This window comes from Oryx dammah, unplaced genomic scaffold (assembly GCF_014754425.2).
Source record: "Oryx dammah isolate SB20612 unplaced genomic scaffold, SCBI_Odam_1.1 HiC_scaffold_1, whole genome shotgun sequence".
NCBI classification, from domain to species: Eukaryota; Metazoa; Chordata; class Mammalia; order Artiodactyla; family Bovidae; genus Oryx; species Oryx dammah.
In genome coordinates, this window is record NW_024070185.1 from 52,588,905 (window position 1) to 52,614,889 (window position 25,985).

General features: G+C 35.2%; 1 protein-coding gene across 3 annotated transcripts in view; it reads left to right on the forward strand.

Moving 5' to 3' along the window:
- Positions 1-25,985, forward strand: part of VPS13A (vacuolar protein sorting 13 homolog A) — a 277,384-nt gene that overhangs the window by 174,125 nt on the left and 77,274 nt on the right. For all 3 annotated transcript variants that reach the window (XM_040257403.1, XM_040257484.1, XM_040257562.1), the window contains exons 40-50: positions 3,301-3,393; positions 3,870-4,226; positions 8,197-8,298; positions 9,589-9,747; positions 9,910-10,165; positions 11,801-11,961; positions 18,680-18,783; positions 21,413-21,695; positions 23,636-24,031; positions 24,447-24,551; positions 24,671-24,817. In XM_040257403.1, the coding sequence (XP_040113337.1) occupies positions 3,301-3,393; positions 3,870-4,226; positions 8,197-8,298; positions 9,589-9,747; positions 9,910-10,165; positions 11,801-11,961; positions 18,680-18,783; positions 21,413-21,695; positions 23,636-24,031; positions 24,447-24,551; positions 24,671-24,817 (2,163 nt within the window). The remainder of the gene's footprint in view (positions 1-3,300; positions 3,394-3,869; positions 4,227-8,196; positions 8,299-9,588; positions 9,748-9,909; positions 10,166-11,800; positions 11,962-18,679; positions 18,784-21,412; positions 21,696-23,635; positions 24,032-24,446; positions 24,552-24,670; positions 24,818-25,985) is intronic.

Here is a 25,985-nt window from a genome sequence, read left to right on the forward strand (position 1 = left end):
TTCTTCGGAACTCTGCATTCAGATGTTTATATCTTTCCTTTTCTCCTTTGCTTTTCACCTCTCTCCTTTTCACAGCAATTTGTAAGACCTCCCCAGATAGCCATTTTGCTTTTTTGCATTTCTTTTCCATGGGGATGGTCTTGATCCCTGTCTCCTGTACAATGTCACGAACCTCATTCCATAGTTCATCAGGCACTCTATCTATCAGATCTAGGCCCTTAAATCTATTTCTCACTTCAACTGTATAATCATAAGGGATTTGATTTAGGTCATACCTGAATGGTCTAGCGGTTTTCCCCACTTTCTTCAATTTAAGTCTGAATTTGGTAATGAGTTCATGGTCTGAGCCACAGTCAGCTCCTGGTCTTGTTTTTGTTGACTGTATAGAGCTTCTCCATCTTTTGCTGCACAGAATATAATCAATCTGATTTCGGTGTTGACCATCTGTTGATGTCCATGTGTAGAGTCTTCTCTTGTGTTGTTGGAAGAGGGTGTTTGCTATGACCAGTGGAGTCTTTGCCCTGCTTCATTCTGTATTCCAAGGCCAGATTTGCCTGTTACTCCAGGTGTTTCTTGACTTTCTACTTTTGCATTCCAGTCCCCTATAATGAAAAGGACATCTTTTTTGGGTGTTAGTTCTAAAAGGTCTTGTAGGTCTTCATAGAACCGTTCAACTTCAGCTTCTTCAGCATTACTGGTTCGGGCATAGACTTGGATTACTGTGATATTGAATGGTTTGCCTTGGAGATGAACAGAGATCATTCTGTCATTTTTGAGATCGCATCCAAGTACTGCGTTTCGGACTCTTCTGTTGACCATGATGGCTACTTCATTTCTTCTAAGGGATTCCTGCCCGCAGTAGTAGATGTAATGGTCATCTGAGTTAAATTCACTCCTTCCAGTCCATTTTAGTTCTCTGATTCCCAGAATGTTGACGTTCACTCTTGCCATCTCCTGTTTGACCACTTCCAATTTGCCTTGATTCATGGACCTGACATTCCAGGTTCCTATGCAATATTGCTCTTTGCAGCATCGGACCTTGCTTCTATCACCAGTCGTATTCACAGCTGGGTAGTTTTTGCTTTGGCTCCATCCCCTCATTCTTTCTGGAGTTATTTCTCCACGGATCTCCAGTAGCATATTGGGCACCTACTGACCTGGGGTGTACCTCATCCAGTATCCTATCATTTTGCCTTTTCATACTGTTCATGGGGTTCTCAAGGCAAGAATACTGAAGTGGTTTGCCATTCCCTTCTCCAGTGGACCACTTCTGTCAGACCTCTCCACCATGACCTGCCCGTCTTGAGTTCCCCTGCGGGCATGGCTTAGTTTCATTGAGTTAGACAAGGCTATGGTCCTAGTGTGATTAGATTGACTAGATTTCTGTGAGTATGGTTTTAGTGTGTCTGCCCTCTGATGCCCTTTTGCAACACCTACCATCTTACTTGGGTTTCTCTTACCTTGGACGTGGGGTATCTCTTCACGGCTGCTCCAGCAAAGCACAGCCACTGCTCCTTACCTTGGATGAGGGGTATCTCCTCCTGCCGCCCTTCCTGACCTTCAACGTTGGATGGCTTCTCTAGGCCCTCTTGAGCCTGGGCAGCCACCACTCCTTGGGCGTGGGGTCGCTCCTCCTGGTCGCCGCCCTGGCCTCGGGCGTGGGGTTCCTCCTTCTGGCCCCCGCCCCTGGCATCGGACAACTGCCCCTGGCTTCGGACAGGGGGTGGCTCCTCTCGGCCATCGCCCCTGACCTCGGACGTGAGGTAGCTCCTCTCGGCTGTTCCTGTGCTGTCGCAGCCTGGCACTCTAGGCCGCTGTCCCTGACCTCGGATGTGGGATAGCTCTCGGCCTATATAGGTTAACGTATTTCATTTACTTTTATAATGGAAAAAAATACCACGATAAAACTTTTATTTTAGTAACTCAATCTGTGATTGAATCCACAAATATAGAACCTGTGGATACAGAGGGCTGACTGTACTTGGTCTTTTTTTTTCTTGAGATAATGTTGACTTATAACATTATATAAGTTTCATGGGTACAGTATCATTTTTCTACTTCAGCATATACAACAGTATGTTCACCACCAAAAATTTAGTTTTTACCAGTAACCATACAGTTGACATCCTTGACTGCATTTTGCTCCCCATGCCTTCCCCTGTATAACTTCTAGTCTGTTATCTGTATCTATGTGGTTGTTTGATTTGTTCGTTCCTTTTTTTTTTTCTTTTTTATATTGCTTATGTAGGTGAAATCATGCAGTATTTGTCTTTCTCCATCTGACTCATTTCTCTTAGGTCCATCATACCCTCAAGGTCCATCCATATTGTTGCAGATAGCAAAGTTTCACCTTTTATGCCTGAGTAGTATTCCCTTCTCATACAAACATACAGAAACACTCCACATTTTCATTCCCTTTCATCTGTTGATAGGCACTCTAGGTTTTTTTCATACCTTGACTATTGTAGATAATGCTGCAGTGAACATAGGGGGTGACATTAATCTTTTTGAGTTAGTGTTTTTGTATTATTTGTATAAATACCCAGAAGTGAAATAGGTGAATCATATGATAGCTAGTCTCAATTTTTTGAGGACTCTCCATACTGTTTTTCCACAGTAACTAGACAAATCCCACATCTAGTAAAAGAGGATTCCCTTTCCTTCACATTCTTTCCAACTCTTATTTCTTGCCTTTTTCATAATAGCCATTACAACAGATAGAGGTGATATTTTATTTTGGTTTTGATTTGCATTTCCCTGATAAATAGTGATCTTGAACATCTTTTTATGTGCTTGTTGGCCTTCTGTCTTCTTTGGGAAAAAAAAAATCTATTCAACTTCTCTTGCCGTTTTTAAAAATTGTGCTGTTTGTTTCATTGTTGTTGAATACTGTGCCATTTTATCAATATACAAAGGATTTGAGCATTCTTGGATTTTAGTATCTGCCATGGGTGGGAGGAAGCAGGTAGGGGACAGGTGTTTATGTCCTAGAACCAGTCCCGAAGGGATACCAAGGGACTGCTATAAAATAAAATACAGAAAACAAGTTTTGTGAATTTTTTGTGTATTTAAGAAATTCTTTTTCTTTATCAGTAGTGTTGCTAATATAAGTACTGTCTGTTTATTATAAATAATGAAAGAGAGGATAAGAAAGGAATGTTTTATTGATTGACTTGTTTTTGAAGTAGATTATTTTTACTAACTTGTTTATTTAGCATAGTTATCTCCTGTTGGATAAGTCTTTAAGTAAAAATATTTTAAGAATGTGTTAATTTAATATTATTGATTTTTCTCTTATAGGTTTTGCAACCCTGTGACTTGTTCTGTCAGGCTACTCAGATAAGTACAGATCCACAAGTACTTGAATTATCAGTAAAATCCCTGACACTGAAGGTAAGTTGTAATGTAGTCAGTCATTCAGATCTTTAGAGCCCTTTTGAAAAAAACAATAAAACTTAGAAATAAGCAACTATAGCAACAATTTTAATCATTAAATAAGCAAAAGGAAGCTGTTTAAAAATATTTTGACACATAATTTAAAAATGATACTTAATTTACATTTTATGATGAATGTTTTCATTTATTTTATTATTGGCAGTTGAGTGCTTCTGTAGGTAGCTTCCTTATAGTATGTATAGTTGAAATTGGTCAGTTTAATATAAACATGTAAATATTTTACTATTGAAATTAGCTATGATAATAAAAAAAGATTTTGTAGGCAGCAGATTGTATCTATTTCTTGGTAGTAATATTACTTCAGTATTAATTCCTCTTGATCTTCAGCAAATATATTTCATGTTCTTTGAAGTATGTAGTTTGGAAAGTGATTTTTATAGTTTTTTTTAATTACTTTGAATTTTTCTCCTTAGGTTTCACCAGTTATCATAAATACTGTGATTACCATAACTTCAGCACTTTATACTGCCAAGGAAACCATCCCAAAAGAAACTGCTTCTTCTACAGCACATTTATGGGAAAAGAAGGATACAAAAGATTTAAATATGTGGTTTCTTGAAGAACCAAATCAAGCTGTAAAAAGAGCTCCCATGCCTGAATTGGTACCCAAAGGAGAGAGAATAAAAATGAACATTGATTCTATTTTTCTAGTTCTTGAGGCTGGAATTGGTCATAGAACAGTACCTATGCTATTGGCAAAATCACGTTTCACAGGGGAAGGCAAAAACTGGAGCTCCTTAATAAATCTCCACTGTCAACTTGACCTAGAAGTAAGCATATATAGTATTTTTCCAGATTATGTAAGAAATACTGCTACATATGAACTATTTTGGAAATCTCATTTAAACATTTAAATTAAGTTGATCATAAATACAATGTTGATTCCCAAACTTTTGGGGAAAAGTGTACCTATTTATGCCCTTGATATAGTTGTTTTTATGTGTATGTTACTTTTAGAGTACACATCCATATTATGTTTATATTTCAACTGATTTCATTCATCTTAAGTTGATTAAATTAATAGACCTTTATTCAGTTCAGTCACTCAGTCATGTCTGACTCTTCATGACCCCATGGACCACAGCACACCAGGCCTCCCTGTCCATTACCAACTCCCAGAGTCTACTCAGACTCATGTCCATTGAGTCACTGATGCCATACAACCATCTCATCCTCTGTCATCCCCTTCTCCTCCTACCCTCAATCTTTCCCAGCATCAGGATCTTTTCAAATGAGTCTCTTCGCATCAAATGGCCAATGTATTGGAGCTCTAGCAGCAGTCCTTCCAATGAATATTCAGAAGTGATTTTCTTTAGGATTGACTGGTTGGATCTCCTTGCAGTCCAAGGGACTCTCAAGAGTCTTCTCCAACACCACAGTTCAAAAGCATCGATTCTTCGGCCCTCAGCCTTCTTCACAGTCCAACTCTCACATCCATACATGACTACTGGAAAAACCATAGCCTTGACTAGATGGACCTTTGTTACCAAAATAATGTCTCTGCTTTTTAATATGCTGTCTAGGTTGGTCATAACTTTCCTTCCCAGGAGCAAGTGTCTTTTAATTTCATGGCTGCAATCACCGTCCACAGTGATTTTGGAGCCCAGAAAAATAAAGTTGGCCACTGTTTCCCCATCTATTTCCCCCGAAGTGATGGGACTGGATGCCATGATCTTTGTTTTTTGAATGTTGAGCTTTAAGCCAACTTTTCCACTCTCCTCTTTCACTTTCATCAAGAGGCTCTTTAGTTGTTCACTTTCTGCCATAAGGGTGGTGTCATCTGCATATCTGAGGTTATTGAGATTTCTCCTGGCAGTCTTGATTCCAGCTTGAGCTTCATCCAACCTGGCATTTTCATGATGTACTCTGCATATAAGTTAAATAAGCAGGGTGACAATATACAGCCTTGATGTACTCCTTTTCCTCTTTGGAACCAGTCTGTTGTTCCATGTCCAGTTCTAACTGTTGTTTCCTGACCTGCATACAGGTTTCTCAAGAGGCAGGTCAGGTGGTCTGGTATTCCCATCTCTTTCAGAATTTTCCACAGTTGATTGTGATCCACACAGTCAAAGGCTTTGGCATAGTCAATAAAGCAGAAATAGATGTTTTTTTGGAACTCTCTTGCTTTTTCGATGATCCAGCAGATGTTGGCTGTGGGGGTCCAGCCCCGGTGGATCCAGGGAATTCAAAGGGTGGACGGCTTTGGCGAGGAAAACTTGTTTATTAATATAAGATTAGGTTAGGAAACAATAGTGTAGTAGGAAAATTAAGTGGAGAAAGAGGTCTGAATAACTTGGATTACGCGGAAGGCCAATAAAATTCCAGACAAGGAACTTGCACCATCTACGTTGGGCCACCAGCGCTTGCTTGAATATCTAAGGGTGCCTCTCCTTAGGCTCCCTTTCCCGCGGGTCTTAACAGCCAGGGCAAGTAAGTAGACTTGGCAAGCCTCTGCGCTCCAGATGGGAATTCAGCCTGAAATTAAAGTAAAGAGGAAAAGGAAAAAGAGAGAGAGACACGGGGGAAACCAGTCCAGCAACTGGCTCCACTTCTATTGTCCTTCTAGGCCATTTATACTTTTGATTATACATAGAGATCAATGGGTAATACAAAATTATGTAGCGTTAGCAGCCCAGACTCTTTCTGTATATCTTTTTGTATACAAAAGGTCTCAGGTGATTTACATTATCTTCTGGCCAAGAGGCTTGTTAACACTTTTTGGCTCTTTTCCTTAATGAATGTTAATTTGGTTTCCCCCAAGTGTTTTTCTTTAATCTGCATCTCCTTAAAGCACTAAAGTTACATTTCTATAGAACAAAGGCACAGTGGGTTATGACAAAGAAGGTACTTAACTCAAAGATCTAATGTTGCTAATACCAGGTCTACTACTTGTTTTTGTATATACCAACTATATCTAAAAATAAAGGATATGAAAATTTGGCAGCAAGTATTGGCTCAACAAATGAAACTTTTAATCAGTCCTATTCTAATGATTTTGACTCCTGGGAAGCCCCTACATTCCTAGGATGTTTTAAGCTTCCTGTGCCTCCTGGGGTCAGGAGGCCTCAAACAATCACATGTGCAGCTGTACAAGTCCCGCAGGCAGGCTAGAAAGCCATCAGAGGGGTTTTTGGATTGAAACACTCTTTCCAATGCAGAAGACTAAAGCCCTGAATTGACTTTTTCCAGAGAATGTCAGAAGAGTGGAAAAGCAGGCAGATTCTTTTTTGGGGGGGTTCACGCTCAGGAAATGCCAGGGGGAAAACCTGAGATCTGACTCGAGCCCGCTCATCAGATCTCTGCTGCATGACCTTGTCACGGGTGGAATTCCTCACGCTGGCTTCCGGCAGTTGGCAATTTGATCTCTGGTTGCTCTGCCTTTTCTAAAACCAGCTTGAACATCAGGAAGTTCACGGTTCACATATTGCTGAAGCCTGGCTTGGAGAATTTTGAGCATTATTTTACCAGCGTGTGAGATGAGTGAAATTGTGTGGTAGTTTGAGCATTTTTTGTCATTGCCTTTCTTTGGGATTGGAATGAAAACTGACCTTTTCCAATCCTGTGGCCACTGCTGTGTTTTCCAAATTTGCTGGCATATTGAGTGCAGCACTTTCACAACATCATCTTTTAAGATTTGAAGTAGCTCAACTGGAATTCTATCACCTCCACCAGCTTTGTTCGTAGTGATGCTTCCTGAGGCCCACTTGATGTTGCATTACAAGATGTCTGGCTGTAGCTGAGTGATCACACCATCGTGATTACATGGGTCGTGAAGATCTTTTTTGTACAGTTCTGTGTATTCTTGCCACCTCTTCTTAATACCTATTGCTTCTTTTAGGCCCATACCATAGATTGTTGAGTAGAAGTAAAATTCTTAATTTTAAAAATTAAGTATCCTTTTTTCCTTTAAGTAATAATAGAGTATTTCTTTTCTCTTTGGAAATAGTGACTTAAAAAAATTAGAAGAATATGCTTTATATATTTATATAATGCAGATCTTCATACTCTGGTGAGACTCCACCAAGGTCTTTCACATTTCTGTGAGAGTCCTTTAGTTATGTGGAAGGTACTTACTTTGAGCCAACATATATTATGCATCAGAATTTTTCTACATAGAATCTTCCCAGGGATACTTTGCTTTAAAGTATTTAGTTTATGTTTAGTAGAAACTAATCTCATATTCTACTTCAGTCAATAAGTATGAAAATTTATAAGCCACTACAATATTTGTGATGAGAGAGTTATATACTAATAGAGGTAGAACTGACAGACTTAAGTTTCAAGTTTCCAAGCTAGAATTATCTATATTTTGTAGAGAATTTGATCTAAGATGTCCAGGAAGTTCAGAGAATTCTAATACATACATGCTTATTGAATCATATGTTACTTGCCTTCACTTCAAAGGCTTTCTAAAAATTAGTGGAGGTAGACAGAACATGTTTTTAAAATTCCAGTAATGTTTGATAGATGAACACGGTTTTCACTGTTAAACTCAGCCTGAAAATCAAGGAAAGATACTTAAAAGAGAGTTTTTTCTGGAATAAATTGTGAAGAGTAGACCATGAAGTTAGTCAGATGAGGAAATCATTGAGAAAGAATGTATAGGAAACTAATGGCATGTCGATGGTTTTCATACAGAAGAAATAGCACAGCCGAAAGGAATGGTGTGGGGAACAACACGGAAGATGATTTTAGAAAATACCAGAATGTTTTATTTAAAAAATTAAATTCTCTCTCTAGGTACATTATTACAATGAAATGTTTGGTGTGTGGGAGCCTTTGCTTGAACCCTTAGAAATTGATCAGACTGAGGATTTTAGACCGTGGAATCTTGGAATCAAGGTATTTTTGATATCTGGGAATTTTTTTCAAATATTGAGGATGTCCACATCACACACACTTTAATTTTAATCACAGCAGAGTTCAGATATTTCATTATGAACCTTTCCACATGCTTCCTTGTTTGACCTCTGAATGTAATTTTCAAACCCAAGACTGTTGCCTCATGGGCTTCTAATATAAATATTGTGTAACATTTATTATGTACTAGACACCGTCTTAAATAATCTACTTTTGCTTTAAACCTTAAAGCAAACTTCGGAAGAAGATATAGTTTTAAACTTCATTTTGATATATGATAGAACTAAAACTGTTGAAGTTAAAGGACTTCCATAAAGTAATAATACCTTTAAATTTGAAGAGGTGGAATGCAATAGTGGCTGCAATGTCCCCACTTATAAACTATCATCTTAAAATATTTCTAGCATTTTCTTTTAGGTTGTTATCTATCCCAAGTTTTCCTTGGTATCTGAAGAGTGTGTATATAAAAGAAAATACATTATTATTTACTTCAAATATAGTGTGAATTTATGTAATTATATAAATCAGAACCTTTAGATGGATGAAATTGTGCTTCTGAAGCAAGAGATTGTAGGATTATTAGCATATCTCCTCCCTAATAATGATTCTGTCAAATAACGGACAAATTTTCAGTGGCTTAAAGCCAGTTAAAGGAAAAGTGAGAGTGACTAGCTTGGTATTTCCAGCTTTTTGTATTAGACCAGTACATCTGATTGTGCTCGTTTTAGATAAAGGAATTTCTTTGGTGGTTGTTAGGTCAGGATACTTACAGGTAGTAGACTTGGGAATCTTGAGGTAGGTAGTTTGATTCACACGAGCCTAGGTCCTAGTGGCACTGTTCTGCAACTATTGTTGGACTTTTTAAGTCCCTAGGTTTCTGTTCTTTATATATAGCATTTATAACACCAGTAGGCTAACTTTTCTTGCCCTGAATTTCCACATGCTATGATGTATGTGCTTCAGATTTTCATTCAGATGCTACATGCGTTTACTTATTAGGGTTTTATTTTCCCCTTCTAAATTATGTCTGCCATTTTAGTGTAACTAAGGGGGAGAAGAACTTTTCTTCCAATATTGCCTCTGTCCAGGTGGCATTAGTTGGGTGAAGTCCCAGTAATTCCATTAAGGCAGTGGAACTGATAAAATGTATTGCTTTCTCTAATGTTGTGGTTGAAATTTGTCTGATGTTTGTTTTTCCTTTGTAAAATGAGTTATGCCATGCTGCTAGAAACAAATTTTTCTCATATTTCTATAATTTATATGTTATTTTAGATGAAAAAGAAAGCCAAAAAGGCCATTGTTGAGTCAGGCACTGAAGAAGAAAATTACAGAGTACCAGAATATAAAACTGTCATCACTTTCTATTCAAAAGACCAGCTAAACATTACATTATCTAAATGTGGCCTTATAATGTTAAATAATTTAGCTGAGGTAAGAAAAGTTACTTGAAACTTTAATTTTGGGGTACTAGTCTGAGTTAACCCTTTGGTTATAAAAAATAAGTTTTTGTTAATTGTCATATGTCTGTTAGTATTCTGCTTGTCATTTAGTTTTCTACATTTTCTTGTATTTATGATGACTCTTCCTTGCTAGGCATTTACAGAAGCTGCCACTGGATCTTCAGCTACTTTCATAAGGGATCTGGCACCTTTTATGATTTTAAATTCTCTTGGACTTAATATTTCTGTTTCACCAAGTGAATCTTTTAGTGTACTCAACGTACCTATGGCAAAATCATATGTATTAAAAAATGAAGAGAGTTTAAGTATGGATTATATGCAAACTAAAGACAATGATCATTTCAATGCAATGACCAGCCTAAGCAGCAAACACTTCTTCATTCTGCTTAGTAAGTGATAAATTACCGTCCTGGGGCTTTATTTTCTTTTAAATTATATTTTATATCCCACTTTACTTACTGCTGGTATCTCACAGGTTTTTTATTTCCTTCCTAATATGTTGCAAATTTTATTATTTCCTTTGCAGGGCATTGGTTGCTGTTGTCACTGTATTGCTATATTTCAAATTCTGGCTTTTTTCACTGCTTTATTTAGAGCATAATAATTTACTACTTTGGAGAAGAAAATTATTAGATCTCATCTTCAATCAGTATTTATAGACAATAACTATCAGTGGTTTTTTAACCACTTTTAGTATAACTCAGTAAAATTCCCACAGTTTTGCAACTGAATGAATTCAGAATAAGGTTTGAATTCAGCCAATGCCACAAGATAATGATTTTGGGGTTTGTGAATGGTTTTTATCTTCTGCCTATTGAAGTAGTTTTTTTTTCCCTTTGTTCTTTATGTTTCTCAGAAGAGAGGTAAAAAGTAAAAGTAAATACATTGTAAAATTATCGTAGTATGTACTCATTGTATTCTTCAATGTATGTACATTGTAGTATGTACTCATTCTTCTCTTGGGAGGAGAAGGGAGCGAGAGAGGATGAGATTGATTGTATGGCATTATCGACTCAATGGACATGAATTTAAGCAAGCTCCGGGAGATAGTAAAGGACAGAGAAGCCTGGCATGCTGCGGTCCATGGAGTCACAAAGAGTTGGACATGACTAAACGACTGAACAACAAAACTCGTGAAGTTAAATATTAATTAGTCCCAAATCCTCACTCACAACACTTTATGACATTTTGACAATTAAGTAGTTATGGAAAGAGGGACATTAGAAAAGTTACTTAGGCATGGAGGAGGGGTGCTAAAATTGATAGCTAGTGCTTTTTCCTAGTCAGTAACTGATTCTTAACAGTGGCTAGGTTTCACATGTTTTCCCAACATTGTCTGTGAATTGTTCTCATCAATTGTACCTCTGTTTGCTTTTAAACTAACATTTTTATGGGATAGTAGGGGAGGCAGACAGGTTAGTTGCTCAGTCTTTGCAATCTCATGGACTGACTGTAGCCCACCAGTCTCCTCTGTCCATAGGATTCTCCAGGCAAGAATACTGGAGTGGGTTGCCACTTTCTTTTCTAGGGGAGAGGAATCTATAAATAGATAATTTACCCCCAATACAATATATGTATATATTAGGTAAGGCTATATAAAATTGTAATCAAGTCTTAGATATGACAAAGTGTCACAGCCTGTTGGAAAAATTAAAAACTGAAAAACCGCAGCTACTTGGTAATTGCCGTTAACTGCATGTTTTATTGTGATAACAAACCAAAGATCAGTATTCTTGTATTTTCTAGCAACTTCTCTCATCAGTCAGTTATTTTTAAAAGATTATGTTGTTGTCTTAGGTTTAACTTTTGGATGAGTTTTTTTCAATTAAAAACTTTTTGTTAAAATACTTTGAAGGGTTTCAGTGAATGATGTAGAAATGTATTGTGGATTCTTAAAACATCCCTTTGTATAGTTTTCAGTGATAATGTTTAAGAAATCATCTGATGTTTCTGGCTTAAAATGTCTACCTGAAATTAATATATGATGATTTATGATCAATTTTAAACATGTATACTTAATTTAGCACCTGCCAACCACTCTACTGCTGATAAAATCCCTTTAACAAAAGTGGGACGACGACTGTACACTGTAAGACACAGAGAGTCTGGAGTTGAAAGATCAATTGTTTGTCAAATTGATGCAGTAGAAGGAAGTAAGAAGGTAACAATTCGCTCTCCAGTGCAGGTACGGAATGATTCACTTTTTTCTGAGGTCATATTTTGCATATTTATGTGCTATTAAAAAAAAAACTAAAGTAAACTACCACCAAAAGTATGCAAATTGTAATAGAAATACAGCTAATAGCAAAAAGAATAATCATTATCAGTAATTATACTACTCTAATATGAACGTTTGTTATATTTGAAGAATTTTGTTGAATATACATCTCATAATTTTTATAGGAATATTTTGTAAGTTTTTTTAATTTTGTGAAAACAAATGCATCAATATTTTGTTTTAGGTCTTTGTGGTATGTATTCTTGTTTTAATTACAGGAATTTTGTATACCTTTACTGAGGTAAAATGGATGTACAATAAACTGCATATATTTAAAGCTGATGAATTTTGACAAAAAATACACTTATAAAACTGTCATCACAATCCAAGTAATAAACATCACCCCAAATGTTTGCTCATCCCGTTTTTCCCCATTCCCATGCATCTGCTTAACATATACTTGTGGTACATTAGTTATACAATATAAAATTTTATATAAATGAATGAAGTACAGAATTTTCCTCACTCTGTCAGTGAGGAAAATTTTGTACGTATCAGTTTTCATGTTGCACATAGTCACGTGTTGTTGAGTAGTAATCTGTTCTATGTATATACCACATACTGTTTTTAATGAATTTTTGTATATGATATGATGTAAGTGTTGAAGTTCTTTTTTTTCACTTGGCTATTCGTTCTGACCAAGATTATTGTTTTTCCATTAAATTACCTTGATACTTTTGTCAAAAATAAATTGACCATTATCTTTTTGTGTAAGGTTTCTAATCTGCTTCATTGATCTATTTATGTCAATACCATTCTGTCTTGATTACTACTTTATCCTCAGTCTTGAAATCAGGTAGTACAAGTTATCCCACTTTGTTCTTTTTCAAAGTTGTTTTGGTTAGCCTAAGTCCTTTCCATTTCCATTTAAATTTTAGACTTGAGTTTTCAGTTTTTATTTAGAAACTTTTATGAAATTAGCATTTTAATATTAATTTTTGACTTTTGTTCTTGCTAGTATAAGTACATTTGGTTTTTGTATTAACTAGTATAATGCAGCCTTACTGGATAATTTTTTTCTAGTAGCTTTTTTCTAGATGTATAGATAGTTGCGATGCCTGCAGATAAAAACATTTTTTCCATCTTCCTTTCCAATCTTGGTGTTTATTGTCTTATTTTATTTTGTTTAGTTTATTGTATTAGGTACAATCTCCAATACAATTTGAATAGAAATTAGGAAAGTGGATGTTTTTGTCTTATTCCCAGTCTTAGTGGAAAAGTATTTGGTCTTTCACCGTTGAATGTGTTTTGAGCTGTAGCTTTTTTTGTTCATGATCCTAGTTTACTGAGAGTTTTTATCAAAAATGAATGTTGGATTTTGTCAAATGATTTTCTGTCTTTACTGAGAGGAGTTTTTAAAAAAAATTTTTGGTACATTATTTATTTTTTTTAATTGAAGGATAATTGCTTTACAGAATTTTGTGGTTTTCTGTCATACATCAACAAGAATCAACCATAGGTACACCCATGTCCCCTCCCTCCCAAACCTCCCTCCCATCTCCCATCCCACCCCACCCTTCTAGAGTGTCACAGAGCCCCTGTTTGAGTTCCCTGTGAGTCATACAGCAAATTCCCACTGGCTATCTATTTTACATATGGTATTGTAAATTTCCATGTTATTACTAAAAGGATCTTTTTAAAAAATTTGTTAATACAATTACCACTGATTATTTTTTAATTACTATATTAGATAGTGATTGACCATAAAGGTTAAATCAACCCTGCATTCCCAGGATAAATCTCATTTGCTCATGAAGTATTGACCTTCATGAAGTACTGTTTGATAAATTTTTATATTCTTGAGGTGTATTGGTTTAGAGTTTTCTGGTAGCGTTTTTCTTACGTTAAGTTTTTAAACCTCAATTTCACTTTAAGGGCTATTGATATTATCTGTCACTTTTTGAGTGAGCTCTTCTAGTGATTATGTGTTGTTCCATGAAATTTGTCAATGAAGTATTTTTGCTTTGACTTCGAAGACTTTTATGTTTTACGTTATTTTCACTGGTTGTGGTAATTTAGATTGACAGTTATTTTTTCCATAGAATGTCATTCCACTGTCGAGTGTATTCAGTTGTTTCTGACCAGAGTGTGCTCTCTGTTCCTGTATGAAATGTGTAATTTTATATAATTGTAACATTTTTTTCCCCTATTACTGGTTTGAAGCAATTTGGTGGTGATGAATCTTAGTCGAGTTAATTTCATTTTTTTTGTACTTGAATTTATGCATTTATAGTTTTCATCAACTTTCGAAAAAAAAAATTTGTCATTGTATTCAAAAACTTTATTTCTGTCTTCCCCTTCTCTTCTTCAGGGTCCACAGTAGGTTTATACTGATATTAGAGTGTTTAAACTTATGCTCTCTAATGCTCTGTTCACTTTTTCTTTCAGCTTTTCCCCCACCCCCATGTTTCTGTTCAGATGTTAAGTTTCTATTGTTAAGTCTTTAAGTTTACATTTCTTTTCAGTGTTTCATTTGTCTTCAGTCAGTTAAGTTCAGTTGCTCAGTCGTGTCCGACTCTCTGCGACCCCATGAATCGCAGCACGCCAAGCCTCCCTGTCTATCACCATCTCCTGGAGTTCACTCAGACTCACATCCATCGAGTCCGTGATGCCATCCAGCCATCTCATCCTCGGTCGTCCCCTTCTCCTCTTAACCCCAATCCCTCCCACCATCTGAGTCTTTCCAATGAGTCAACTCTTCGCATGAGGTGGCCAAAGTATTGGAGTTTCAGCTTTAGCATCATTCCTTCCAAAGAAATCCCAGGGCTCATCTCCTTCAGAATGGACTGGTTGGATCTCCTTGCAGTCCAAGGGACTCTCAAGAGTCTTCTCCAACACCATAGTTCAAAAGCATCAATTCTTTGGCGCTCAGCCTTCTTCACAGTCCAACTCTCACATCCATACATGACCACAGGAAAAACCATAGCCTTGACTAGATGGACCTTAGTTGGCAAAGTAATGTCTCTGCTTTTGAATATACTATCTAAGTTGGTCATAACTTTTCTTCTAAGGAGTAAGCGTCTTTTAATTTCATGGCTGCAGTCACCATCTGCACTGATTTTGGAGCCCCAAAAAATAAAGTCTGACACTGTTTCCACTGTTTCCCCATCTATTTCCCATGAAGTGGTGGGACCAGATGCCATGATCTTCGTTTTCTGAATGTTGAGCTTTAAGCCAACTTTTTCGCTCTCCTCTTTCACTTTCATCAAGAGGCTTTTGAGTTCCTCTTCACTTTCTGCCATAAGGGTGGTGTCATCTGCATATCTGAGGTTATTGAGATTTCTCCTGATAATCTTAATTCCAGCTTGTGTTTCTTCCAGTCCAGTGTTTCTCATGATGTACTCTACATATAAGTTAAATAAGCAGGGTGACAATATACAGCCTTGACGTACTCCTTTTCCTATTTGGAACCAGTCTGTTGTTCCATGTCCAGTTCTAACTGTTGCTTCCTGACCTGCACACAGATTTCTCAAGAGGCAGGTCAGGTGGTCTGGTATTCCCATCTCTTTCAGAATTTTCCACAGTTGATTGTGATCCACACAGTCAAAGGCTTTGGCATAGTCAATAAAGCAGAAATAGATGTATGGTTATCTGGGTCATGAAGATCTTTTTTGTACAGTTCTTCCGTGTATTCTTGCCACCTCTTCTTAATATCTTCTGCTTCTGTTAGGTCCATACCATTTCTGTCCTTTATCGAGCTCATCTTTGCATGAAATGTTCCCTTGGTATCTCTAATTTTCTTGAAAAGATCTCTAGTCTTTCCCATTCTGTTCTTTTCCTCTATTTCTTTGCATTGATCGTGAAAGAAGGCTTTCTTTTTTTTTTTTTTTGGAAGAAGGCTTTCTTATCTCTTCTTGCTGTTCTTTGGAACTCTGCATTCAGATGGGTATATGTTTCCTTTTCTCCTTTGCTTTTCGCCTCTCTTCTTTTCACAGCAATTTGTAAGGCCTCCCCAGACAGCCATTTTGCTTTTTCGCATTTCTTTTCCATGGGGATGGTCTTGATCCCTGTCTCCTGTACAGTGTCACGAACCTCATTCCATAGTTCATCAGGCACTCTATCTATCAGATCTAGGCCCTTAAATCTATTTCTCACTTCGACTGTATAATCATAAGGGATTTGATTTAGGTCATACCTGAATGGTCTAGTGGTTTTCCCTACTTTCTTCAATTTAAGTCTGAATTTGGCGTATTTTTATGTCTAGAAGTTTAATTTGCATTTTTATTTACAATTTCCATATCTTCAATCTTTCCCCTAACTTTTGAATATATCAAGTATAGTTATATAAGTGTTTTAATATTCTTGTCTACTAATTTGATCATGAGTATCATTTCTGATTTGTTTCATTTTATTAATTTCTATTTTTATGGGTTATTTTTAAATTTTTGTGTGTCTAATAGTTTTTTTTACTGGATGCCTAAAATTGTGAATTTTACTTTGTCAGGTTCTTTAGATGTCTTTGTATTCCTTTACGTATTCTTGAGCTTGATTCTTCAATACAGTTATGTGAGTTGGAAAGTGATCCTCCTAATGCTTGTTTAAAAACGTTTTAGGCGAGGCTCAAGCAGTTTGTAGTTTAGGGCTAATTTTGCCATTCTGATGAAGGATAGAACCAGTACCCTTTGTACTAAACAAGATTTTACCAGTTTGGTTGGTGAGAAAAGGAATTATGCATGAACAGCAGAGATTGTTCTGCCTCCCCCTTTCAAGTGGATCTTTTCTGAGCCTTACTTAGCATACTCATGGGCATATGCCAGATACTGCTGAACTTTTAAAGTCTCAGGAGTTCCTTCTCTACAGCTCTTACCTCTCCATGCAGCTATCTCCTCTCACATATAATGTGCTGTTAGATTAAGCCTTATTGGCTTTCCCACATTCTTATATCTCTCTCTTCAACTCAGACTGGGCTCTGTTTGATTTCATCTCTGCACAGTAATCTAGAATTCTTACCACCTAGTAAAGACAGTAAGATGGGGTGACAGAATGGGGAGATAGTCTTAGGGTTTATCTTAGGATTTTTCTCTTCCTTTCCTTCTTTTTCTTCCTTCCTCCCTTCCCCAATCCCGGGTCTTTCTTTCCTGTGCTCTTTGTCCACTGTTTAAAAATGATTACTTCCTGTGTATTTTTTAACCCCCTGTGTTTTGTTTGTTTACTAGTATATTGGGAGGTTATATCTGGCCTATATTGTTCCATCAGGGCTGAAAACAGAGATTCTTTCTCTTATGTTTGACTTACAATAATACATAATGTTAGTATGTCGCTCAGTCATGTCTGACTCTTTGTGACCCCATGGACTGTAATCCAGTGGGCTGCTGTGTCCATGGGATTCTCCAGGCAAAGATACTGGAGTGGGTTGCCATTTCCTCCTTGAGGGGATCTTCCTGACCTGGGGATCGAACCTGGGTCTCCTGCATTGCAAGCAGATTCTTTACTGTCTGAGCCACCAGGGAAGCCCCGATATATAAGCATTTTAATTTTGATATATATGTGCAGTTTGAAGATGTTAGGCATGAAATTTACTCAACATCACGTTTCATATCTCTGGTAACATCGCCAGTTTGATGTTAAGTTGCTCACTCATGTCTGACTCTGCAACCTCATGGACTGTAGCCCACGAGGCTCCTCTGTTCATGGGATATCCCAGGCAAGAATACTGGAGTGGGTTGCCATTTCCTCCTCCAGGGAATCTTCCTGACCCAGGGATTGAATCAGTGTTTCCTGCATTGCAGGCAGACTCTCTACCATCTGAGCCATCAGGGAAGCATTTCACTTACAATGAACTGTGTTAAAAGATGACTGTTAGGCTGCTCTTATTATTGTTGATTACTTTTTAATTTTATTAAACAGTAAAATATTAATGTTTAATTTTTTATATGTACTTTCATAGAAATGAAAATATATTTCTCTTCTTTCAAATAAGTAAACAGCTTATCTAGAAATAAAATATAATGTAGTTAATTGTTTATGTATTTATCAGTTCTTAATTTGCATTCAGCATATTTTATATTTTGATATGATTTTCAAAATAGACTTTTGTAAGATATAGAAATAATATAAGAAAATAGTGTTACTAACGAATGTGTCTTTATCTGTCCCAAAGACAAATACAAATAGAATTTTATCTGATAATGTGTATTAATCAAAATAATCATTTACATCACTATTGTATGCAACTCATTGGATGAGATACTCTTTACATAGTTTTTTATTCAATGAGTAGTGTACAACAGTGATGTAAAAAAGTAGACATTTGCCAGACAGTGGCTTTTTTGCACTTTTCTCATATAGGCATCTAAAACTTTGATGTCATATTTTTCTTATTAATTTTTTCTACTGTGTTTGTCTAAAGGAAAAAGTTATTCCTGTATCACTGTCAAGAAGATGTTATCTTATTTTTTTCTAGGATTTTTAAAAGTTTTGTTTTTGAAATTCCTTTTCTCTAAAACTATAGAAACTTTCCTTTTTATTTTTTAGCATGGATATTTGCATGTTTGAATTGTTTCTCTAATTTATATGAGGAAAATAAATATTGCCTGATAATTCCTTTTTTGGGATATTTAGATGGAATACTTATGTCTTTAGAGTCTTAGATTAATGATACTAAATGTTATTTTTTCTTTCCCAGATTAGAAATCATTTTTCAATACCACTTTCTGTTTATGGAGGAGACACGTTATTGGGAACGGCTTCACCTGGAAGTGAATTTAACGTACCATTAGCATCTTACCGGTGATTTTGTTTTCTTTATCTTTTTGTTTGCCCTGTGATCTCTTATAGATAGTTTATGATTTGGCAGTCATATCTATCTTTAAGTTATCAAACTGTGTTGAAATTTATCTTATTAATATCTCTTAATTTATTTAAGTTTTGTCACTCTTAAAATTTTTAAAGTAATAATATTTAACTTAATATGCATAACATATAAATATCTTTGCTTTTCCTAGTAAATACAAATTACATGCTTGCAATATAACTCTCAGAGTCATAGTCATGTAGATTTTTAACAAATTTCTAACTGAACATGATTGGTGCCTTCTAGATTTTATTATACTATTATAAAGTGATTTTTACTTTTCAAGTGTTTTATAATTAATTTTTTAGAAATTTCTTTAGACAATGTGAAATATTTTGTCTTTTTATCTACATGCTCATGCTCAGTTGCTAAACCATGTCCAACTCTTTGCAGCCCCATAGACTGTAGCCCTCCAGGCTTTTCTGTCCATGGAATTTTCTAGACAAGAATACTGGAATGGGTTGCCATTTCCTTCTCCAGGGGATTTTCCTGACCCGGGGATCAAACCCACATCTCCTGATTGGCAGGTGATTCTTTATCACTGAGCCACCTGGGAAGCTTTTATCTGCCTATTTATCTATTAATTGCTCATTGATAGTCTTGTAATGTAAATAGAACTAGACAATTCATTCTTGAACGCTATATATGACCCTCATGCAGTCAAATAGCCACATTCAGTTGTCCCTCAGTATTCAGTTCTTCTCACTCAAAACCTCTTACTGATTATCTGTCTCTCATGTTTTCTCTTTATTTCTTAAACTTTTTCTTTAACTTTGCATGTTTGTGTAATTCAGCTCTGTCCTTCAGAAAGAAAGTTTTTGAGGAAAATTGTCACCTCTGCAAAATACTCTGCGGCCAGTCTAGAAAGAGTTAACTAGAGTTTCATATGCTCAGTCTGTAGTGTACAGTTGTTTTTGTTTTTTGGTACCTATAGTTATCTTATAACCAGTAGTTGTCTTTTCAGTGTTACATTTCCCATGTGACTGATATCTCTTTAAGAGGAAAGACTGACTAACTTGCGCATTTTCAGTTTTGCCTTCTCATTGGTAAATAATAGGTCCAATAAATGTCTTGATAAACTGGATGTGAGTGTATTGGCATTAAGTTTAATGTAGAGACAATTAAGCTTTTATTTTTAAGTGTTAGAAGTAAGAGTGAAAAAAAAGAATGAAATACAGAGAATGTAGAAGTAAAAAAGGCTAAATCTGTAACTGATTGACATGTAACTCTATGGGTCTAAGGAGGGGGTGGTGGTAAAAGAGTTTAATATTATTTTACAGTCCAGAGTGCCAGTAGCTGAAAGTTCTTGGAAAAAAAAAAAAAAGACACACAGAGAGGTAGATGTGGAGGGTTCATAGTTCACTCTAGCAAATTTAAGGCACCATCAGACATCATTACAGAATATGTATTAGATATGTAAAATTTGGGGAATGGAGCTTAAGAAAATAATGATAGCTAGAGATAGTATTGACAGTTGTCACACAGTAAGGGATAGTGTCACAGTCACACTAATTATAGTTTTACAAGTATAAAAACATTTAAGTGTTTACACTTGGACACACTTTAGACTTAAATTATCAAACCCAAGTACAGTTGCAATGTAAACAAAGAATGTGATATTTAAGTATAAGATTTAATCGTAAGTGAAGTGCAGTCGCTCAGTCGTGTCTGACTCTTTGCGACCCCATTGACTGTAGCCTACCAGGCTTCTCCGTCCATGGTATTTTCCAGGCAAGAGTACCGGAGTGGGTTGCCATTTCCTTCTCCAGGGGATCTTTCTGACCCAGAGATTGAACCAAGGTCTCCCACATTGCAGGCAGATATTTACTCTCTGAGCCACCAAGGAAGCCATTGATCATATGTGACATCCAATACTTTTTATCACTGTCTTCTTGCCATCACTGCAATAACTTCTGTAATGCTGTCCAACATTTCAGTAAAGTTAAAGTGATAGTTGCTTAGTCGTGTCCAACTCTCTGCAACCCCATGGTCTGTAGCCCACCAGGCTCCTTAGTCCATGGGATTCTCCAGGCAAGTATACTGGAGTGGGTTGCTATTTCTTACTCCTGCTCAATAAAATTAAGTATCTATTGAAAGCCTTCATTTGATTAACCTTGAAAAGCTGGTGATTAATTTTTCGATAGAAATATATTTTTGGTTCATGAACTCAGTCATGGTACATACTTGGGACCACGTATCCAGGAAAGCCAACTTCTTTAAGTGTGTAAGTCCCATCTGTAGGTGTGTGTGTTGCATATATGACCTGTATGATATTGTATTTTCTGCAAGAAACCAGTTATGAGCTTGTAAACATACTTTTAAGACAGCAGGTTTATAAGAAAAATACTTTCCTTTTGAAAGCCAAATAATTTCATTACTTTACAGAACGTTAAAATGCAAGTATGTATCTGTATATCTGTCTTACGTATCTCTAAGAATGTGAAAATATAAAAATTTATAACAGTAGTATGGAGAAAGATAACATCACTGATCTAAAGCTGCAATCGAATAATTTATGTTTTCTTTTAAAGCATTTTAAAGCATGTTGTTTAATCTTTTATGTAGATCACTACTTTCTCTGAAGCCAGAAGATGGAGACTATCAGATGTGTGAAGGAATTGACTTTGAAGAAATGATAAAACAAGATGGTACTTCTTTCAAGAAGAAATGTAGACCTATAAACCCTTCCAGGAAGCCATTTATCATTAATATAGTCCCAGAGAAAGATAATTTGACATATATGTCAGTGTATTCAGAAGACCATTGGGACTTACCATACATAATACATTTGTGGCCACCTATTCTACTCCGAAATCTTCTTCCTTACAAAATTGCTTATTACATAGAGGTATCCTGGTATTTTTTAATGCCTTCTTGTCTTTGATTTTGTAGCTTTAGTTATTTAAAATTATGAGTAATAAAGTAGTGTTTTAAAATTCTAATAAAAATTTTAGAACTGGTGAACAGACAGTATAGATTTTCTTCAAATGAAAATGTTTCAGTGATGTTATATAAAAGATTTAAAATTTTTTTCCATTGATTTACCTTAGAAATATGGTTACTAAGTTGGATATAATTTATATGTACAACTATGATATGCCATTTAAAAATCATGTGTGAAAGTACTAGATACTCCTGTAGAAAATTTTAGAAAATAGAGATAGATTGTCTGTAATCACATTATCTGAATGTAGCACTTCTGATGAAGATATCATTTCAGTTCTAAAATATATTTTTCAATCTTTTCCATGCATGTATATTTTATATGTTTTTGAAAGATGGATACTAACTTTTCAAATAAGTATGAGAATTAGTATGAAAATAATAGTACTAGACTTAAAACCTGCTACATTATATCATTCTCATACCTTTAGGTTTCTAAAAGAATTTTATGCTTATAAAAATGCTGTTTCTTTTAAATACTCTTTGTTTTAAGAGATTACATCTTATTCCTTCCTGTTGCTATAATAGGAATCTCGCCATCTTAGGATTTTAAGTAAATATTCCATTTACCATTGCTTGTCATATGTAAGAAAGTAGTTCTTCATTGTAATCTATTATTTGTTTTGTTGGAGTCTGTTATTAATGATTGGAATTTACTATGTGTTTATACTTTTCTGTCAAATTTTTTTTTGGAGTGAGGAAGTTAACATATCTGTGGTTTAAGAATATCTATTTTCCATATAGTTGGCAATTAAGATAGTAGTTAAGAATTACCTCTTTACTATCAGATAGATTTGAGACTAAATCTTAGCTCTATCTCTTACTAGCCCTGGGTCTTTAGGTGAGTTACATTATCTTTCTAAATCATTTGTCCTATCTTATAAAAGAGTGATGGTAATAAAACTTTCATGACTGGGATATGAGGAAAATCAAATTATGTAGTAAAGGACTGCACACAGTGCCTGACAGGCATATGGTTTCTACTGGTTAACCTCTCTAGCACCACCAGCACCACTATTCTATTTTGTGGAACATGTCAGGTATTGATAAACTTAACATTGTTTTTGCTTTAAGTAATTTAAAGTCTTAAGATGAAGAGGTTCCTATGTTATAACAACAGGAGGGAACCAGATTAGAGATGCTAGGAAAACAGGTGAAATACCCAGATGGGCTATTTGTTCCATTTTAGTAGAACTTTTAACTTGATGCATTTAGGGATAACATTGTTTGCTAGTTTTCGAAAGAGATGATCAGTTTTTAGAAAGATAGTTTACTTGTGGTATGGAGAAGGGCTTAGAGGAGTTAAGAGCAGTTAGGAGACTTTTAAAAGGAGGAGTTACAATGACATGAACTAAGGTGATGCAGGTGTGGATGGACAGAAATGAACAGTTTTGAGAGTTATGTCAGATGCAATATAAAAACTTATTGGAAATGGGTTATGAGAGTTTGTTAAAAATCAAGAATGGGAGTTGGTAGGGATTGCTTATTTTGGATTACATACAGTTTTCATTATTTTGTGCTTTTCACAACTAAATCACTAGTATTAATAGATAAGATTTATTTTTACTAATTATAGTATTTTATAGTCTTAATTATTGGCAGCAGAATTTCTCATTATATTATTTAATTTTATTTTCACAATAGTCCTTTGAAGTAGATCATTTAGACCTTTTATAGAAGTTTACACAGTTGACAGAATTAGAACTTGAACATAAGCCTTTTGACTTTTTCTGACAGAGGTATTTCAAAAGCATTTTGTATAGCATTCAAAATCATTAAGTAGAATATTTTAGCATATTATTCCCAAGCATTAAAAATTGACTATATATTTTTTTTTTATTATAGGGGATTGAACATAGAATTTTTACTCTCCATGAAGGCCATTCAGCACAGCTTTGTACTGTACAGTTGGATAAAGCCAGGCTACATTTAAAATTACTTGACTATCTTAATCATGATTGGAAAAGTGAATATCATATAAACCCTAATCAACAAGATATTAGTTTCATCAGTTTTACTTGTGTTACAGAAATAGAAAAGACTGATTTAGATATTGCTGTCCATGTGACTTATAATACTGGGCAGACTGTTATGGCATTTCATAGTCCTTATTGGATGGTTAATAAAACTGGTCGAATGTTACAGTATAAAGCAGATGGAATTCATCGAAAGCATCCACCTAATTATAAAAAGCCAGTTCTCTTTTCATTTCAACCAAAGCACTTTTTCAATAACAATAAGGTATGTGAAGATTTTTTTTTAAACTTTCATTCTTCTTTAGCTACTTTCACTCCTTTTTAGTTTGTTTTGAAAAATAAAATATTATGAAACAGGTAGAAATAATTTTTGTGAAATATTTGAGGTTAGAAAGTTTGGAATTTAGTATTGGAAAAGTTTTAGTGCATTAATAATATAACAGTAGTAGTAGTGTTGTTAGTCGCTCAGTCGTTTCCTACTCTTTGCAACCTCATGGACTGTGGCCTGCCAGGGTCCTCTCTCCATGGGATTCTCCAGGCAAGAATACTGGAGTGGATTGCCATTCCCTTCTCCAGAATGTAACATTAGTTTAGGCTAAAAAGCAAAAAAAATACATCAACTTAGGTAGGAATTTTTAAAGGTACCTAAATACTAACATATTTGAAATATTTTTTTCTAGGTTCAGCTTATGGTAACTGATAGTGAATTGTCAGATCAATTTTCAATTGATACAGTTGGTAGTCATGGAGCTGTTAAATGTAAAGGCCCAAAAATGGAATATCAAGTGAGTTCATTCTATGCTCATCTGGAAACTTTTATTTCAGCTCTGTTAAGTAATTAATTTTTATAAGAATGTTATGATAATGAAATAGTTTTTGAAATATTCCTTTTTTTCCCCCATAGGTTGGTGTCACTATAGACCTTAGCAGTTTTAACATTACCAGAATTGTCACATTTACCCCCTTTTTTTTGATTAAAAACAAAAGCAAATATCATATATCAGTGGCTGAAGAGGGAAATGATAAGTGGCTTTCTGTTGATTTGGAGCAGGTGGGTAAATGAATTTCAAAAATATACCTCTTTTGACTTTTATTTCTTCTTGAAGTTGGATACCTGAAATCACTGTATAGTGTTTTATCTGTCCACCCCTACCTCCCAATTTTGTTTCAGTTCCATGAACATTTTGAGTATTTATTTGTACCAGAATAAACCAAATAAATGATTTATTTTAATTATTTAAGCCTGAGTATTGTCATCTAGGAATGCATTGCTTTGTAAAAGAGGTTGACACTAACTAGATGGGGTTAAATATAGCAGTAGAAGACAGGATAATGCAGCATCATTGCAGCAAATTGATGAAGGTAAATTGGTAAATTTATTCTCTTCAGGAAGATTTTAGAAATGCCTTTATAGAGTAGATTAAGCTAATTACTTTAAAAAGACAGTAGTGTCTTAGGAATAAAGTTTTGATTCTGCTCTATCTGTAGTTGTTAGGTGTGTGCCTGAAGTTAATAGAATATTTTACTTCTGAAGAAATTTTGTTCTAAGTATGTTATGATTATAAGATCAGTAATTGCTATTTTTATTCATTATGCCTTTTTGTTTTGAAGCTATCCTCTATAATCATTCATTATTCTTGAGTTACATCCTTTAATTTAGCATTTCCTTTTGAGCTGGTTGGCAGTAAATACCATCAGTTTTTGTTTATCCATCATCTTTCCTTTATGATAATTTTTCTTGATAATTCCTATTTTTTGCAACATGTTGTAGCATTTACTATATTCTGGGTTCCATTTTTGTTGAAAATTTTGCTGTGATTCTGTCATTTCTTTGGAAGTTATCTTTTTCTCTCCTGCCTTCGTGGAGTTCTCCTTTGTCTTTGTTCTGCAGTCTTACAGCTATTTGTCTGCATCTGGGTTCTTTTTAATATATCCTGCTTGAGAGACTTTATTCCTAGATCTATAGATTATTTCATACCTTATGTAAAATTTGCAGTGATTATGTTTTTAAATACTGCCATTCTTAAATACTCCTGTTTCTTTCTTCTGGATCTTTAATCACATTTATTCTAGACCTTTATGTTCTCTCTTCCATATATCTTACTATTTTTTTTTTTACATTTTCTATCTGTATAAGTCTTTCCTTTATTTTGGATAAATTCTGCATATATAGTTTCCATAATTTATACTTTTACTGTATATATCATACAGTGTGTGTG